We start from the raw sequence: 19,247 nt of genomic DNA, 5'->3' as shown, positions 1-19,247 counted from the left end.
AAAATTAATTAATTAAAGGGGCTGAATGTTCATTAAAATCTTTAATTAATTGGAGCATTCCAGAACCTAAGGGATAGGGTTGGAAGAAATCAGACAAGTTCTATAAGGTTTTGGAGTTGCTTTGGGATTAAGCAACTAAAGTCTATAAATAGGAGTTAGGGTTTTGTCATTTATTGCTTTGGGATCAAAACCTAAATGCTCATTTCTTGCTAGAAATTCTATTCTCCCCTTCATCTCCCTATAGTGGACGGAAGTTCTTAACCCCTCTAGGTATTGTAGAATCTTTCGATCTCACCTCCCCTTTCCTAGGGTTTTGTTATTTTAGATAATACCTTTTTTTAGTGTGATTATTGTTTATAATAGAGATTATAAATTTGAATATGAATTTAATATTAATTATTAATATTGTCATCTCGTGTTTAATTTGAATTACTTAAGAATACTTAAATTTAAAAGATTTAAATTTTCTTTAAATGTTAGAAGAATGTGTTTATATATATATATATATATATATATATATATATATATATATATATATATATATAAAGACATTTACAACATTGCATCCTCGCATGTTTAATAAAACATCGCCAGTCTTATCACGGCTAGGCTCACCCACTCTAATGCTATAAGACATGTTTAAGGAGGTTTCTTTGATTCCTAATGAGATCAATTTTTAAAAGCTCGTTACTTACCACCCTCAACACTTCTTTGTGTTTTGAGTGGAGTTACTAAAAGGGTTTGACAGGATAATGTTCAACTTACAAGTATTAACTTAAAGTATTAAAAAAATTCTGTGTTGTATAATTAAAAATATGAATCATATGCTACCCATGTAAAACAAACATTTTCTTTATAATTTTTTAGCGGGGTATATGCGGTTTTTCGGCATATCAATCTGAGAGTATAGAAGAAAATGATGTTGCACTAGCACATCTCAAGCATCACCTGAGTCAGGGATCACATGGTTTTTTCTTGGTTGATTCACCATCTAATTTATGATCCATGGCATCCTGACTAAGATGAGCATAAATGAAATTAACATGCCTTTGACCCTAGTCGATGAATCTCAAAGATCTAGGAATTTCATAGTGATTGAAATCGGTGTATAGTGTTTCCTTCGTAAATAGCTTCATGATGTGATTATGGCATCCCTTTTCACATCATGGAGTGAAATATCGATCCTAGTCTTATTTATATTTATGAATTGGGTAATTGTCTTCTAAGAATTAATAAAACAAACTAAAATGGAAATTCATATTGAATGATTTATATAATTTTATCCACTAAAATCCATTTCTATAAAACTTTGAAAGCATAAGCTAAAAGGACAGACCAATCTTGTCCAAATTCATAGTTTGAGAATAGTTCTACTACACAAAAAGAAAGATCATTCCTAAGATAAAGCTCTTCCTTAGGTTCCTCTAGCCACTTCGTATTAATATGTAAGGAGCACATACCAAGTGTACATTGTATACTAAAATATTGGAGCAGAATGGAATTTCATTAAGTTATGAGTTAACTATGGTTATCGTAACCAACTAGCTGACATGTACATATAATTTGCTCAATCACTTTTGATATAAAAAATATTGAAATGTCCATGAAGAAGTTGTATGGCATTTTGAGGATCCTTTGGAACTAACATGTCCAATCCTATAAACTCCATCTTCAAATGTTATTTCTTTCACTATCATGAATGCAAGTCTCAAGAAGAAGAAAATTTGTTGCACATTGGTAAAAGGGGGTTAGAATTGCTATACCTAATACCATGAAAGAATACATGACCATTATATTTGAAGGGAAGTAACCGACTGAAGCATAGAGAATATAATTTGAGCAAGGATAACGAGCTGGTTCTATTATCCTTAGGTTCAAAAGACAACTCGTTCTCCTAAATGTTTAGTCTACAGTTAGATATAAGAATTCATAATACCATTGGAATATTACTTCTAAACCTTGATTATTTTGCTAAACATAAGGTACTGACATGTGCAAGAATGGGCAATGACTGAAAGGAAGTAAAAAGACTGAAACATGGAGAAGACAATTTGATCATGAATACCGAGCCCTTACTGATATTCATAGTTGCAAAAGACAAATTGTTCTCCCCAAATGTTTAGTCTACGAGCTTATGAATCAAATTCTATATTTAATATCTCATGAGATTGTTTTGACTTATTTAAATATGGAACATTTTACATGTTTTCTATTTAAAAGAAAGTCATGAATTATATGAAACTAGTATTGTAACAATACTTCAATGTTGATTCGTACACATCCAAAAGGGTTTGGATGAAATGTATTTGTGAAATCATAGTCTTCGACATATAAATAAGAAATGCATTATATACCAAATATCCGGATGGATATGATTTTGGAAAACATTTGACCACAAGTCTTATGACAAATACAAATATTCTTTTTCAAGATACATGATGAATAAACTACTTGGTAATGTGAATATATGTTGGAATTAGTTCACATTAATGGACCATTCAAATTAACCACAATACATGGTAAGACCAACTTTGTTACCTTCAAAAAGGTATGAACATGTTTATCTTAATAAACATACATCTAGAACCTTTTAAGGTGTTCAGAGCTCTCATAAAACGTAATTAAGAATCAACTAAGGAAAATGATGAGATACTCATATCCAGTAGGAATAGTGAGCATCTTATTCAAAAGTTTATCGATCATCTAGGGAAATGTGAAACAGTTTCACGATATGTCTCCACTTAGAACTTTCCCAAAATAGTGTAGCTGGAATTAGAAACAATTCATTGTTTGATTTGATACTTGATGATTCGTACTATGTTTAACAAACAATTCATGGATTGTATCGTGAATAGCATTACAAAAGTCATTGGTCTTGCAAAAACTAAGTATATGAGACACTCTCTAAGATGTGGAGTATATTTTATTTCTTACTAGCATATATAGAAGTTTATGATTATCAGGTTTATGCTCTTCGTGAAACGCCCAACAGTATAGAACTTAGAATAGAGATGTGTTATCTCACTAGATGTCCCAACATGCCTTTTTTAGAAGTTATTTATCAAACCCTATAGGAACAAAGTGTTTGTTGCTCGAAGGGTAGTCTTCCAAGAGAAGGAGATGATATCCAAAAGAGCAAGTAGGACCATGGTAATCTTGATAAGATTCAAGAGTCAATCAACAAAGGACCTAGATGTTGCTTTAGCATTCAATTTAAGGATGAAATACCTATTAAGGAAAATAACATACCTCCACCTCTTCTTTAAGATTTAATAAAGGGCGTCATACACCTAGTTATATGGATACTATGTTACTGAGGTAAATTAGTCACTGGTAGATACTAGTTAGAGTATACCAGCTATCAAAAGTTATGCCATGGCCTAAAGGATGCTAGGTGTAAGGAAGCCATCGAAAGCGAGATTCATCCCATATATGTTTGAACTTGGTTGATCAAACACTTGGCCTTAAAACCTTAAGTGTAAGTAGATCTTCAAGAAGATGAGAAACACATATTCAAACCAAAATAGGTTTTGAATGATGTGTAAGCTTATGAAGTTCATCTATGGACTAAAACAAGCATACTACAATTGGAATATTTGCTTCAATGGGATAATTCAAGGATTTTAAATTTCAAGAAAGAAAGATGAGCCATATACGTGTCAAAGTTATTAGCAGTAATTAGAATCTTTGTTTCAATGGGAGAAAAACTAGAGTTTGAATTTTGAGAAATGAGGATGAGCCATATATATGTCAATGCTAGTGGGAGCACTATTTTCACCCTTACACAATATATGGATAATATATGATTTATAGGAAACAATGTTCTAACCTAGCAAGTGTAAAAGCTTGACATGTTTCGGGAAATGTTTTATTATGAAAGACATGGTACAAGAAACACATGCAAAATGTAACGATATATGGAGATAGATCTATGTGTTTCGACCAAAGTTCATAAAGTTTTAAGGAAACTCAAAATGCAGAACTCCAAAAGAGATTGTGCTTAATAATGCATGCACGACATTGGGAAATCTTAATGTCCTAGTTCTACTGTTGAGCTAGTGGAAATGATTTGAGTCCCACACGTTTATGTCATGGGATCGATCATATATACCATGACATGTACGAGAACTGATGACTTGTATACCTTAAGTGAGACAATTGTATCAGACCAACTTAGCAAAAATTGTTGAATCAAACTGAAGTCCATTCCTAGGTGTCCTGAGAGGAAAAAGGATAATAATCTTGTAGGTATGGAATAGATCAATTTAAAGGCTATATTGATGCTAAGTTCCATGCTAATAAAGACAATTTTGTTCGCATTCATAATTCTTGCGTTTATTGAAAGGTGAAATATTAGCTTGGGTATCAGGTAATACACTATAGTGGATTTAACAACAAACTTAATGTATATTGTAGCTAGTTGACTGCAAAGATAAACTACATAACTAATAGAGATTCATTAGTGACATCAGTGTTGAAATTCAATCAATGATGGTCCTTTTAAAGTATCTTGTGACTATAATGGTTAATTTACATTGAGTAAGGATCCCAAGTAATGCAAGGTTACACGACTTATACTCAGTAAGTACCATCACATTTGTTAGTGAGTAGAATTTAAAGACATCATAGTCAATAGATCCATGTCGTAAGAAAGCCTTATCGATTCATTCTCTAAGCCAATGCCAGTCGCCATGTTTCATAGTAAAACATGGTACAACTGAATTATAGTTGCAAATGAATTGGATGGAGCACAGTTAGTATAGTTCGTTTTAGATTTGAGAACTTAAGCAATATAAGTCTTTATTTAGTTTGGAAATTATTAATTGGCGATATTAATAGATGATGGAGCCCACTTCTTGAGAACTAATTTACTCAAACCTACATTGTCGGTCATACTCCTGGAAATAAGCAGTGATTTAAGATTATCATGGAGTATTAGTATATTGTCAATGGTGATTAGACACATCATGGAGAGGGAGACTAACACTCATGAGTACTTAATGGATATTTAATTGTTAGAACAACCTGCACTTAGGGATTACTTCATTGATAAATTCATAAGTAATTCTAACATGATCATATCTATTATTTTTCAAATAGAGATACATGAGCCTTTTTTCTTTACAAATATGTTATTGCAAATATGTAATAAATGGTATGTCGATGTATGACATGATGAGTGGACAGAAACTATGTAGTCAATGTTTATTTGTTCTGTTTGCCCTAACAGAAGAAGCAATATAAATAGGGACCTCGGTTATTTGGTGATGACATCTAAAGTGCTTCTTCAAGCCCTAATTGAAATTGATGTGTTCAGTTTAGTAGTCTGATGTGGTTGTCAAAAATCTTTATTGGGAAACATAATCTTGAACATTAAGATTGACCCTTATCCATGTCTCAGTTTATAAAAATATCTTGTAGAAGAAAGGAAAAATTGATATATTATCTAAGGGTTCAATCTTGATTAAATCAGAGTTCGAAAGTTGCATTGGATGGCATACTCTTTGTAGATTATTTGATAAGTATTAGACCTCGTATAGTTGATGACTTGTCTAAGTGGGAGACTATTGGAAAAAGTATTCAAGTTCATAACTATTGGTAACATTTCTAATAATACAGAGGTCCTTTTGGGTTGCCTTAAGACCCATTTGAGGAGTTAAAAGACAAAAAGAAATATAGAAGAAATTAGTTTAACAATTTGTTATATTATGATAAATTAATTAGAAACTATTTTAGATTTAATTAGGAAGTAATGAATTAAAAGAGTTGAATGTTAGTTAATAAAAATGTTTAATTAGTTGGAATATTTGTAGAATCCCAATGTATATGTTGGACGATCAGGTGTAATTTAGTTTTCTTTTCTAGCTTCTCAGTAGCCGCTTTTCCTTATAAAGTCTTTGCAACACCCTGTTTCGAATCTTTACCCAATTGAGTGTGGGTGATGTAATGTAGATTATTCGGGCGTTCGAAATTGGTTTTGGAACCAAGGGGTATTTTGGTAAAATGGCAACGGGCTTTTATGAAAATTGGGTTTTGTTTGGGAAATTTTATGGCAGGTATGAGTTGATAAAAGTGTAGACCTTCTCGTTACCTTTTCATAGATATAAGGATCGTCGAAATCGGATTTATAATGGCCTTTGGAGTATTTTAGGGTGTAAGAGGAAACCCTATTACGCGGGGCATACATACAGAGTACGCAGGGTGTACTAGTGCGAAGGGCATTACACTAGGTGTACATTGGTGTACACTTAGCATACCCAGAAGGAAGGATCATGAACCTCGACCTTGTACGTTAGGCATATGAGGAGTACGTTGGGCGTACGAGGGGTGCTTAAACTCTAATTTTTGAGTAAGTGTACCCCATTTAAGCATCTTAAGTCTTTAGTATTGGCCTCTTTACCTGCCCCCAAATCTCCTAAAACCCTAAATCGATCCCTTTGCCTCTTGGTGGTGATCTTGAGCTATTAAGAAGACTTTGGTGCCCATTTATGTCTTTGTGAAGAAAGTAGAGAAGCTTGAAGTTACCTTGCTTGGTGAAAAGGTTTTGGATCCAGAATCATCATCTTGTAGGAAAGCTTTCTAAGGTATCAAGTTTACATCTTGGCTTGTATATGTTTATATCTCTTCATAGTTTGTTTTTCATGCTTTTGGTCCCTTTTTGGGTTAATGGAAGAGTTAAGGTTTTAAGAGTTTGTTCTTTTAGATCTGGTTTTTTTGTCTCCTTGAGCATAAAGGTGCATGTTTTATGAGATTTTTGGTGTCATGCATGCATTAAGTCACTTATTAAGTCCCTTTTAAGCTTAAGATCTTCATTTAGCCATGCATGAACATAAAGTTAGCAACTTTATGTGATAATCCAGCTCAAGGAAGTTGAATCTATGTTTTGGAGATTTGTCTTAAGGAGTTAAGTGTTGAATAAAGTTTTGGGTTGACGAGGGTAAGTACGCTGGGTGTACAAGCAGGTACGCTTAGCCTACAAGCCTTTAAGCGAGTATGTTGCACATATGTGCTGAGTACGCCCCGCATACTCGGTCTGTTGGGCCTCATATGTTTAGGCTTCAGTTTTGGGTTATCATTTGGGCTTAGTTGCTTGGGGCATTATTGGTCCATCTGAGAACAAGTGTTTTGGATTAGGGAAGAGTTAATGGGCTTTAGGGTAAGGCTCTTGTAAGGGTTTGGGCCCAATTTGGAAAATTAGGCCATAAGTGGGCTTTCGATGATTATTTGGTTTGTGGGCCTTTTTTATTGTGAGTTTAGGTCATAGTCTTTGACCAAACTAAGTGAGGGGTAAAATGGTCTTTTTACCCTATATATGGATTGCTGGTTATGGATTGGAATCCAAATGTTAATTGGGTGTTGTTTGATAGTGATAGCTCGAGGAATTGTCAAACCAACAGCCAACGATTATCATTGTGATTCAGCAGTACGAGGTAAGTCTCCTCACTGTACTATGGGTTAAAGGCACCAATGCCGTCCATTCGGTTTATGTATTATAGGAAGGCCAGGGGTGGCCCTTGGCATTTGTACGAAAGACCAGGAGGTGGCTCCTGGCTATTCTGTATGCAACACCAAAGTTTGGACTATGACAGGTAAGTAGATAAGTAGTTGGAGATTATATGCTAATTGTCTTTGTGATGCTTGCATGGAAGACCAGGAGGTGGCTCCTGGCACTTGTCTGTATGGCCCAGGGTTTTGGTCCCCGGCTTGGCAAGGAAAGACCATGATATGGCTTGTGGCATAATGCAAGACTATGGTTGTCACATAGCACCTCTTATTGCATGTTTGATATGTATGACTTGTATGTTATGTATGATATGTGTTATTCGGGGAACTTACTAAGCTTTGTGCTTACAGTTGTTGTTTATGATTTCAGGTACTTCCGATTCAAAAAGGGAAGGGCCCGGTTTGATCGCAGCGCATACACCTATACTTTCTGCAACTTTGAGGTTTTGGGATTGTACATTGATAACTGTTTTTATTTTAAAATATCTTTAAGGATTTGTTTAAATGATAAATAGGTGTTTTGATTATTTTAAAAATAAAATTTTTACCCTCATGTTTTGGGGTGTTACAAGTTAGTATCAGAGCCTTGGTATGAGGGATTTGGTCATACTCAAAGGTATACTTGGTCCAAAATAAGGGGTTGGTGAAAATTTTTCATAAAACAAATGTTTTATTAAAAGGGTTTCTAATCAAAGAAAGGGGTGTGGTGCATACAATCAGACGCCCTCATGTAAGTGGTTCCCATAATACCTATACATGTTTATTATGATATATGATATGATTATGAGAATTGCATGCTAGATTAGGGCTATCGATCTGATCAGGATTTTATGATAGGAGAGATGTCTTTATATGCCTGATTGTATGAGCTTTTAGAATTTCATGCTAGTATGGTTTTCAAATAAGTGGATATAATAGATTGATTAGTGTATGCTAGTTAGATTTTTAGTGGCCTGAATGTTGTTTGCTTTGTGCTTTGTGGGACTCTTAGCGATGTGATAGACTACTAGGTGAATATGTTAAGTAACATGTGACATGGGTTAAATAATCTCAGAGTGATAGATCTGACCCTATTATGCAGCTCTTGTCTAAGTCCAACCGATTTAGGGTTGTTTGTTTTACTCGAAGAATTATCTGATCTCTGTTGCATGTGACTGTATTCATGAGGTAGTTACTCGACATTGGTGGGAGCCTTTCAGCAGCTGAGGGATGGGTGAGGTCGAGAACCTAGGAGAGCCTAGAAAGTGCTTTAATGGGTTTAGTTGCGCTTTTTAGTGAGTATTTGGTGCATTAGTTTGAGAAGGTGACTTCGAGGATTCAGGATGAATCTTGAGCAAAGTATGGACAGATGTGGAAGATAGTATTGGGCCCGTACTACTGAAAGCACAGGATCCATACTTGAATTGGGGAGAATCTTGGAGAATCTAGGAAGCTTGTAGGAGTTGGATTCTTGGGTATGTTCTGATCATTTGCATGTTGTATTTTAGTTTGGTGATGAGCACTCAGGAAGGAGGTTCTAGTTCTGGTTCTGGTTCAGGTGCAGGTACTGATCCAATTAGAGAGCAGATACGGGAGTTTATCTCAACAAAGATTAATGCGGTGTTTTAGAGCAAACTCCTATGATATTTGGTTCGGTCAAGGAGGGGATTCTGGAGATTTTGGATGGGCGCTTGGGCGCATTCCGTGCTGAGGTTATGGCTATCGTTGGAGATCGCACTCTTTCTTTCTTTGAGTTCCATGCTTTTGGATCTCCCACATTCTCTAGGGAGAAGGACCCCATTTTCCAGTTGGAGATGGTTAGCAGATATGGCTAACGTGTTCAGGACAAGTTTCTGCCCCAAGGAGTCGAAGGTTAGATTTGCTTCCTGCCTTTTGAAGGACATGTCACGGGATTGGTGGGAAGATGTAGGACATGAGGTGGGTGATGATGTTGTTGATGCTATGATGTGGGATGATTTTTCGACCAGGTTGTGAGTTGAGTTTGTACCAGTGATTGAGGTGTAGCAATTGGTGCGAGAGTTTCAGGATCTCCGCCAGACTACTGAGACTGTGGCAGAAATCACCGCCAAGTTCTGGGAGAGGTCCTTATTGGTTCTGCAGTATGCAGCGGACAAGGAGATGTAGAAGGTAAGGTATCATGATATGCTGAGGGATGACATCAGGGAGTTTTTGAGTATTTATTGGTGCAAGACCCTAGATGATATGATTTCTAGAGCCTGAGAGAAGGATATCGATTTGGAGAACCTAGGGAAGAGGGGGCCAAATCAGGTGCAGGTAGTGGATGGTCACAGGAAGAGACCAAATAATTCAGATCAATGATTAAGGGCCCAGCAGGGCCGGGTTCAGTGCAGCACGTGTGGGAAACTGCACGATAGGGTTTGTCGTTCTAGGGGTTTAGGCTACTACAAGTGTGGCAGGGTTGGTCATTTCAGCAGAGATTGTCCTCAGGCGGCAAGCATGTTATGTTTTCACTGCAACCAAGTGGGCCACAAGAAGGTCGGTTGTCCGATGTTGATAGCAGTAAGTGCACCTGCTCCGGCTACTTTGAGGATTACTGATGGTTGTGAGGGTAGGGCAGAAGCCCCAAAAGAGAGGAGTCGGGCATTGTAGTGTCGGACAGGGGAGGCTAGTACTCCAGTAGGTGATATTATGGGTATGTTATCTTTTGCCTTCTTTTCGGTTGTTTTCAGTATTTATGTTGTTTCGAATTTTGTATCGATTTTGATAAGCGTTATCTTTGGTTTAATTCTCTGTTATTGTTTGAGTGGTATCATCAAGAATTGTTATATGTCATTTGCATACCATGAATCATTAGTGGGTCAGAAGGAGTTGCATATTGTTCAACGGGTTTCGATGTCTTAGGTTGTTATTATGGTCAGGATTGGTTCAGGGGTATTATATGGAAGGTCTATCGTCAAGTTTAGCGGGTTAGGTCTCCAGTATCGTCGGGGTTCATTGGTTTTAGCATTTGAGCTTGGTTGGCCACTAGGAGTGCCAACGGAAGTGGTCTATTGCTAAGGTTTTAGTCTTGTCACCAGCATAAAAGACTTCAGAATTTGGGTGATGTGTCATTAAAATCGTATGGAGTTATCAGACTTGTTGGGATTTCGGGAAGTGTTCATATGGTCTTCAAGGGTTGTGTGGTCTTTGGGTTTGGCTAGTAATGGAACACTAGCATTGGTAAGTGCAGGTTGTCAGTGGTTCAATCATAAGGGGTAAGATGGATTGGGAATACTTCAACCATGTATGCTGGGAGGGCTTTATCGAATCGAAGTGGGGGAGAAGCATTCAGATTTACAAGAATGGAATCAGGCGTGAAACTAGGATGAGTTTCACATCCCCGTCAAGGAGGAAGGTGGCTCAAGTGGTCGTCTGGATTAAGGGTTGTGTGATTTGGGAGTTCAGGAAACTTCCCAATAGTTGGTTAGCACCTTCTTGGTGATGGATATCAGTCTTTTGGTGGACCCAGGTTATGGTTCCAGGCATGACTCGAGCCCAAATTAGATGCTTGGTCAGGTGGATGTTCGACTTTGGATGTGTATGGATGGATTGATAGAGGAGTGGTAAGACCATGGGCGGTGGCACGTAGCATTCACTAGGTTGGCAGTTAGTGTAGGAGTGTTGTAAGACTGCAGGGTGGCTCGTAGCATTCACTAGTTGGCAGTTAGTATGGGAGTGTTGTAAGACTGCGGGGAGGCCCGTAGCATTCACCGGTCCCTGTGCAGCGGTGAGTGTGTGGCAAATTCATGCTTGGTCATGGATTTCTTCATATGGATTAGAACAGGGTGGGTTAGTTCGTAAGACTGTGGGAGGGCCACAACATGCTTGGAATCAGGAAGTGGTAGGTCATTGGAGGCCGGGTATGATATAAGATTACAGTTAGTCATGTAGCATTCACTTTTAGCATTGGATTTCGTAGCGATATAGTTTGGACAATTATTTCCAGATGAGGCTTTCATTTGGAATTCGCATGGGGCGACTTTGTATGTGTGTATATTAACTCAGCAACCGGGCGGGAATCCGGTGTTTTAGTTAGTTGGCAGACAAGTTGGGACCAGGGAGGTCTCGGCTGCTTTGGAAAGCAGCTAGGGGGCAGCAAGAAGATTCGGGCGGTATTAGTGATTTGGGATTCGTGTATGGGATTGCTTGTTATTCGAGGCATATGCTAATTCTCTTGAAGATTGGATTAAATAATCTCAAAGTAATTGATTTTACCCTGTTGCATAGCTCTCTTCGGAGTCTAACCGTTGCAAGGATAAATCTTCTACTGGAAGGATTATCTGAGCCTTCTGTCAAGTATGAGTGTTCTGCAGTAGTATATGGTTAGTGATTTTGTTCCCAATGGAAGCATCAAGTTAATCAATGGTTGGAAGCGTTTTGTTTGGTTTGGAATTCAATGAGGATTGGGCATGGTAGTGGTTTAGTGTGGGCGGTCTATCGAGGAGTCAGACCAATTTGAGATTTCATGTTTCGGGAAAGGTATAAGTGGTTTTCTGCATGGGATTAAGGATTCATTCTTCATCGGTTTTGGAGAGTTCTACTAGGGTTGGGTTCGGTTGCCTTTTGGAAGGTTGTGGTATGCGTAGGGGTTGTAATTGTGTTGTTCAAGCTCTATGGTGTATTGGAATTATAAGTAATGATTTCGAGGAAAAAATATAACTTAATTGGGGGAGAGTTGTAATGCCCTATCCCGAATCATTAACCATTTGGGTGTGGGTGATGTAATGTAGATGATTCAGGCATTCGAATTTGGTTTTGGAACCAAGGGGTAATTTGGTAAAATAGCAGCGGGCTTTTATGGAAATTGGGATTTGTTCGGGAAATTTAATGGAAAGTATGGGTTGATAAAAGTGTAGAGCTTCTCGTTACCTTTTCATGAATATAAGGATCGTTGAAATCGGATTTATAATGAAGAAGTTGTGGCCTTCAGAGTATTTTAGGGTTTAAAAGGAAACCCAAGTATGTGGGACATACATAAGGATTATGCAGGGCGTACTAGTGCGAAAGGCAGTATGTTGGGCGTACATTGGTGTACGCTCAGTGTACCCAGAAGGAAGGATGGCGAACCTCAACCTCGTACGATGGGCGTACGAGGAGTACGATAGGCGTACGAGGGGTGCTTAAACCCTAATTTTTGAGTAAGTGTACCCTATTTAAGCATCTTAAGTCTTTAGGGGTGGCTTCTTTACTAGCCCCCAAATTTTCTAAAACCCTAAATCAACCCCTTATCCTCTTGGTGGTGTTCTTGATGTATTAAGAAGACTTTGGTGCCCATTTTTGCCTTTGTGAAGGAAGTATAGAAGTTTGAAGTTGCCTTGCTTGGTGAAAAGGTTTTGGATCCAGAATCATCATCTTGTGGTAAAGCTTTCTGAGGTATCAAGTTTGCATCTTGGCTTGTATATGTTTAGATCTCTTCATAGTTAGTTTGTTATGCTTTTCGTCCCTTTTTAGGTTAATGGAAGAGTTAAGTTGTTTAGAGGCTTGTTCTTTTACATCTGAGTTTGTTTTGGTCTCCTTGTGCATAAAGGTGCAAGCTTTATGAGATTTTTGGTGCCATGCATGCATTAAGTCCCTTTTAAGCTTAAGATCTTCATTTAGCCATGCATGAACGTTAAGTTAGCAACTTTACATGATAATCTAGCTCAAGGAAGCCAGATCAATGTTTTGGAGCTTTGTCTAAAGGGATTAAGTGTTGAATCATGTTTTGGGCTGAAGAGGGTGAGTACGTTGGGCGTACAAGCAGGTACGCTTACCCTACAAGCCTCTAAGCGAGTACGTTACGCGTAGGTGCTGAGTACGCCTCGCGTACTCGGTCTGTTGGGCCTCACATGTTTGCGCTTCGGGTTTGGGCTATCTTTTGGGCTTGGTTGTTTGGGGCATTACTAGGCCATCTGAGAATAAGTGTTTTGGATTAGAGAAAAGTTAATGAGCTTTAGGGTAAGACTCATGTAAGGGTTTGGGCCCAATTTGGAAAATTGGGCCATAAGTGGGCTTTGGATGATTATTTTGTTTGTGGGCCTTTTTTATTGTGAGTTTGGGTCATAGTCTTTGACCAAGATAGGTGAGGGGTAAAATGGTCTTTTTACACTATCTATGGATTGTTGGTTTTGGATTGGAACCCAAATGATAATTGGGTGTTATTTGATAGTGATAGCTCGGGGACTTGTCGGACCAACAACCAAAGATTATCAGTGTGATTCAGCAGTGTGAGGTGAGTCTCCACACTGTACTATGGGTCGAAGGCACCAATGTCCGCCCATTTGGTTTATGTATTATAGGAAAACCAGGGGGTGGTCCTTGGCATTTGTATGAAAGACCAGGAGGTGGCTCCTGGAAGATCTGTATGCAAGACCAGAGTTTGGACTCTGGCAGTTAAGTAGATAAGTAGTTATAGATTATATGTTAGTTGTCTTTGTGAAACTTGCATGAAAGACCAGGAGGTGGCTCCTGACACTTTTCTGTAAGACCCAGGGTTTTGGTCCCCAACTTGGCAAGGAAAGACCATGATATGGCTCGTGGCATAATGGAAAGACTATGATTGGCACATAGCACCTCCTATTTCATGTTTGATATGTATGACTCGTATGTTATGTATGGTATGTGTTATTCGGGGAATTCACTAAGTTTTGTGCTTATAGTTGTTGTTTATGGTTTCAGGTACTTCCGCTTCGAAAGGGAAGAGCACAGCTTCATTACAATTTTGGGATTGTAATCTGATAATTATTTTTATTAGAAAATATATTTAAGGATTTATTTAAATGATAAATAGGTGTTTTAATTGGTTTAAAAATGAAAGTTTTACCCTCGTGTTTTGGTGTGTTATAGTCTTGACATTCAAAAAAAAAAAAAAAAAAAAAAAAAAAACATCTACAATGCAAAATTTAATAAAATAGTTGAATGAGTGACAATCAATTGATTAAACTCCGCTAAATGGGAAGCCAAGTTGAAATATAAAAGATTTGGATTTTAATACCTATTTAACTTTTTAATAATAACAATTTTAAAATTTATAAAATTATGTTCTGATTGAACTTTATAGATTCCAATACAATCAAGAAATTAATATTAAAGTGGTACGGGAATATAGAATGTTGATGTAAGAATCCATAATAGATTTTAATTTGTGGATGCCTTAATGTTGTAAAGTGGGAAATAACACTTACTATTTTGGCCCAAGAATAAAGAAGATGATAATTACCGATGTATCCGCTGAGTTCTGGTTATCTGCACATGCACTAATACACAGTGCTTTGCCTCCTTGAGTCCCTTTATTTATAAGTTGGTGCTCTTCCCACATATATAGTCCATCCCTGCTCCAAGAAAGAACATCATGCATGAAGTTACTTTTTTTGAAATTCCATCTAAAGCAATGAAAACTTCTTTCCAAAACGTTAATTAGTCTACTCTTTAATGAATTGCATGACTATATTTAAATATCTCAATTCAATTCATTAAATAAAAGGTAATTGACACTGACTGGTTGATCTGGCAAAGAAAGGGCAAATCTAGCACAGTTCCACTGAAGCAAGTGTCAATAACACTATGAAGTGTTACTCCATGAGGCAGTGGTGCTACAATGGTGGCATTGATTTCGTCATCAAGTATCACTCCAGCCACTCTATAGTCAAGAGGACACAACGCTTCATCATACCCATCAATCTCATCTCCATCTTCATCAGGAACTTTGCATGCATGCCCTGAATAGTAGAATATCAACGAGTCCCCAGATTTACAACCTTCGACTAGCCAGCGTAATGCCTCTTGTATGTTACGTTTTTTTGGAATCCTAGAGCGATCGGATTCCTCTTCTGTAGAAAAAGTTACATTATCACAAATTCAGATATGTTTCCCATGAACGAAGTTAAAGTTTAACTCGATGCATTCATTTAAAGTGGATGAAAAGCACCTGTAAGGACGAGGATTGAATCATTCAGAAAACCCAGTTTGTTCACAAGTAGTTGTTGCATGCTCCTTACATTATGAACACTGGCTTCAAGTTTCTTGCTATGGCCTTTGTAGGTCACACCACATAAAACAGCCTTCTTCCTTTTTTGCACCAGAGGTGTTTGTGTTTGTTGTTTGATACTGATTTGAGAAAAACGTGGTAACCTCGACAATGTCTGAGAGGGGTTTCGTTGAAGATCGTCGACTACATTGGTAATTTGTTCAATTCGTTTGAGAACAGGGACCTTGAGCTTTCTGTAAAAAAGGCTGACAGTTCCACACACCGGACATGGTGCATATTGCGAATTAGACAACTTAACCAGGGTCCTTCTGCATATTTTGCAGCGTTTTTCTGTAGTTGACATGTTTGCGTTGTAGGAATGAAGTATGGATGCTTGCAAGTCTTATTGGTTTGTTTCTTCGGTTTTTATAGTCCAAGTAGCCATGTATCTCACCATATCCTAAATATATTCGATAACATCTCTTTTTGAATTATAGTTAATGGACTGACTAGCTTTATTCTTCTTGAAAGTAAATAACAGAACCAGGTTCACATTTATTTTTAAATAATATATCAGGTTTGAGAATATAATATTCTGAGAGATAATAGAGTTTAATAAAAGTTTCACATTTGAAACTCCTTTACAAGATGGCATGGATACGGTTTTGTTTTGACAAACCGACAATGGTTGCGTTCAATTGTTAAATTGGCTAATGTGAAAGGACGAGATGATGTGGTAAGGATTGAATGGAGTGATAAAATGGAGGATGTAAAGCAGATGACGTAACTCAGTCACAGTCATCACCCATGTAATCCGAGCATACGAGGTCGTACACTTATAATTGGAATAGGTAGACAATAATTGAAAAGACATGTAAAAGAATACATGTATATTATATGATTTTGGCAATACAATAAGATATATATATATATATATATATATATATATATATATATATATATATATATATATATATATATATATATATATATATATATATTACAATTATTGTGTGGACGTGTGGACAGTGTTATTCTATGATAATTACTAAGAAAATAAGTTGTTTAGTAATGCGAATACGTTCAACCTTACATAAATATCATCATTTTCATGCATTCTCACTAACTTTTATTCATTTTTGTTCTCACACATCGTTTTTCACTCACTTTTATTCTGACAGAATACGACTCAATAAACATTCTGACAACATTCTGACAGAAAGAGAATAATAGTAAAAAGTCTATAATAACCTTATAGATGATCTAATTAGTGAAAATGTGTGTTAATGACAATAGTTATGTAAGATTGAACGTATTTATATTATCAAAATCATATAAGGTTATTATAGACTTTTTACTATTATTCTCATTCTGTCAGAATGTTTATTAAATTGTATTCTGTCAGAATGAAAGTGAGTGAAAAACGATGTTTGAGAACAAAAATGAATAAGAATTAGTGAGAATGCATGAAAATGATGATATTTATGTAAGTTTGAACGTATTCGCATTACTAAACAACTTATTCTCTTAATAATTCTCATATAATAGCATTGTCCACACGTCCGTACATTAATTATCCATCCACATTATGACATAGCTATATATATATATATATATATATATATATATATATATATATATATATATATATATATATAGGGTGATGTTCAATAGAGAACCATAATTAACCAAGGAACCAATCTTTTTTTCAACTTTTAAAACTTATTTTTTATCAAAAAAAAAAACTAAAAATACAGAAATTCATAACTTTTTATCCTTTTTTCAATAATATAAAATTTGATTTTTTTTTACATCAAATTCACTATGTAAATCTTCGAAAATTCACAACGTGAATCCAGATTCACACGGTGAATCTGAAAAATATTTTTCTCATTCACAATGTTAATATATGAATTTAGATATTTTTTTCGATAACGAATAAGCTTTAGAAATTGAAAAAAAAAAAAAAACATTTGGTTCCTTGAAGAACCCATAATTATGGTTCTCTATTGAACTTTTCCTTTATATATATATATATATATATATATATATATATATATATATATATATATATATATATATATATATATATATATATGTATATGGTTAGGTTATTATTTTCTAACTATCTATTATGTGCATGTAGTATTGATTATAGACCAATCATTTTGGTTATTTTAAGAAAGTAATTAATGCATATTACATGTTAAAAATCATTTTGGTTATTTTAAAAAAATAATTAATGCATATTACATGTTAAAGGTATAATGAGTATTAATTAAATTTTCAGCATTTAATATACATTAATTACTTTTTTAAAATAACTAAATGATTGGTCCAGAATTAATCATACATTCACACAATAGATATTAGAAACATTTGAACCTAACTTTCTCTCTCTCTTTCTCTCTGTATATATATATATATATATATATATATATATATATATATATATATATATATATATATACAGAGAGAGAGAGAGAGAATACATGTATATTATATGATGTTGGCAATACAATAATAGGCTAATTGTATATTACTTAATTAAGGTAGTACTTACTATATATATATATATATATATATATATATATATATAGAGGGGGGGATGATCATTTGAAAACCTATAGTTTCCTAAGAACCCAAGAATTAATTTTAGACCGTTCAATCAAAAAAATGAAGGATCAAGATGCAAGGTGGCGTTTTTTGTAATTAAGTTAAAAACTAGTTAGGTGGGGGCATCTTAATTATATCATATAGAAGGCAATTTATGGATATAGAAATTGACTCCGATACACACATACTCATCTATCCCCCCCCCCCCCCCCCCGCCACCCACCCCCTTTCTCTCACACACACAACACACACAGAAACGGCTTCATCTGCTTTAGATCTACATCTTCCTCAATCATCATCTCCTTCCTCGGTCAATCACCTCTCCTTCGAGTTCATATTTTTATCACCTGGTGAAGTCTGAAATCCTCCAACGATAACGTCTTCAATATCTCTCTCTATCTCTTTCTCTCTCTATCTCTCTCTCTCTCTCTATCTCTCATCATCATCATCATCAAGTGACATTTGCTCTAACTTGCATTCTCGTTTTCACTTTATCGATTATTGTTTTCATCATATATTACAGCAGTCTAGTTCCAAATGTTTTTGCGTCCTAAAATTCAACGAGCTCTTACAATATTTTCACTATTTATGATGCTTTGGTGCAGATTCCCCTTACCTTAAACCAATGTTTTTTTGCTCATATCAGCTGGTTCTTTATCCCACTTCTTCTTAGATCAATTGTTTGAGGTAATATTTCTCTTTAGGTTTACATAATAGAGGCAAAAATGGTAAGAGATATTAACTGATCAAAGATCAAATATGGTAGGAAAATGGGCATTCAACCATGTACACTTGGATATTGATTACTGGTTGGTGGAAAGGTCATGCTCCTGTTAATCCAAATGTTGTTGTTGTAATTGGATTTCTCTGCACCTGCTTAATAATTGGCCTCATTTGAATCAACAGGTGCTTCCGTTTTACCTTATGATCTGAAATCTTAAACCACATATATGTTTTTGGCATATATCTTGATTTGGGGTTCAATCTCAATGGCTCCATTTGTGCCTCAATGGTAAGATACTTAATGAACATTATTGAATTAGATCATATCTTTTATGTGCATTAAACAAATTAATTGCATTATAATTTTTGAATCTTTTGTTTAGGTATGCTGCACTTGGTAAAATTCCCACACACTATTTGCTCTACAAAGATGTGAATAGGAATCCACTATAATTATGTG

At 35.8% G+C, this 19,247-nt stretch overlaps 1 protein-coding gene across 2 annotated transcripts in view; it reads right to left on the bottom strand.

The window, feature by feature from the left end:
• Positions 1-15,833, bottom strand: part of LOC145064836 (metacaspase-1-like) — a 32,032-nt gene extending 16,199 nt beyond the window's left edge. For both annotated transcript variants that reach the window (XM_079012205.1, XM_079012204.1), the window contains exons 1-3: positions 15,410-15,833; positions 14,981-15,311; positions 14,702-14,813 (exon numbers count right to left, since the gene is read on the bottom strand). In XM_079012205.1, coding sequence (XP_078868331.1) covers positions 14,702-14,813; positions 14,981-15,311; positions 15,410-15,812 — 846 coding nt within the window. In that variant the 5' untranslated portion in view covers positions 15,813-15,833. The remainder of the gene's footprint in view (positions 1-14,701; positions 14,814-14,980; positions 15,312-15,409) is intronic.
• Positions 15,834-19,247: the final 3,414 nt, after the last annotated feature.

Source organism: Lactuca serriola, chromosome 7 (genome assembly GCF_051521515.1).
Source record: "Lactuca serriola cultivar US96UC23 chromosome 7, Lser_US96UC23_V15, whole genome shotgun sequence".
Lineage (NCBI taxonomy): Eukaryota > Viridiplantae > Streptophyta > Magnoliopsida > Asterales > Asteraceae > Lactuca > Lactuca serriola.
This window is presented reverse-complemented; position numbering and strand designations above follow the sequence as displayed.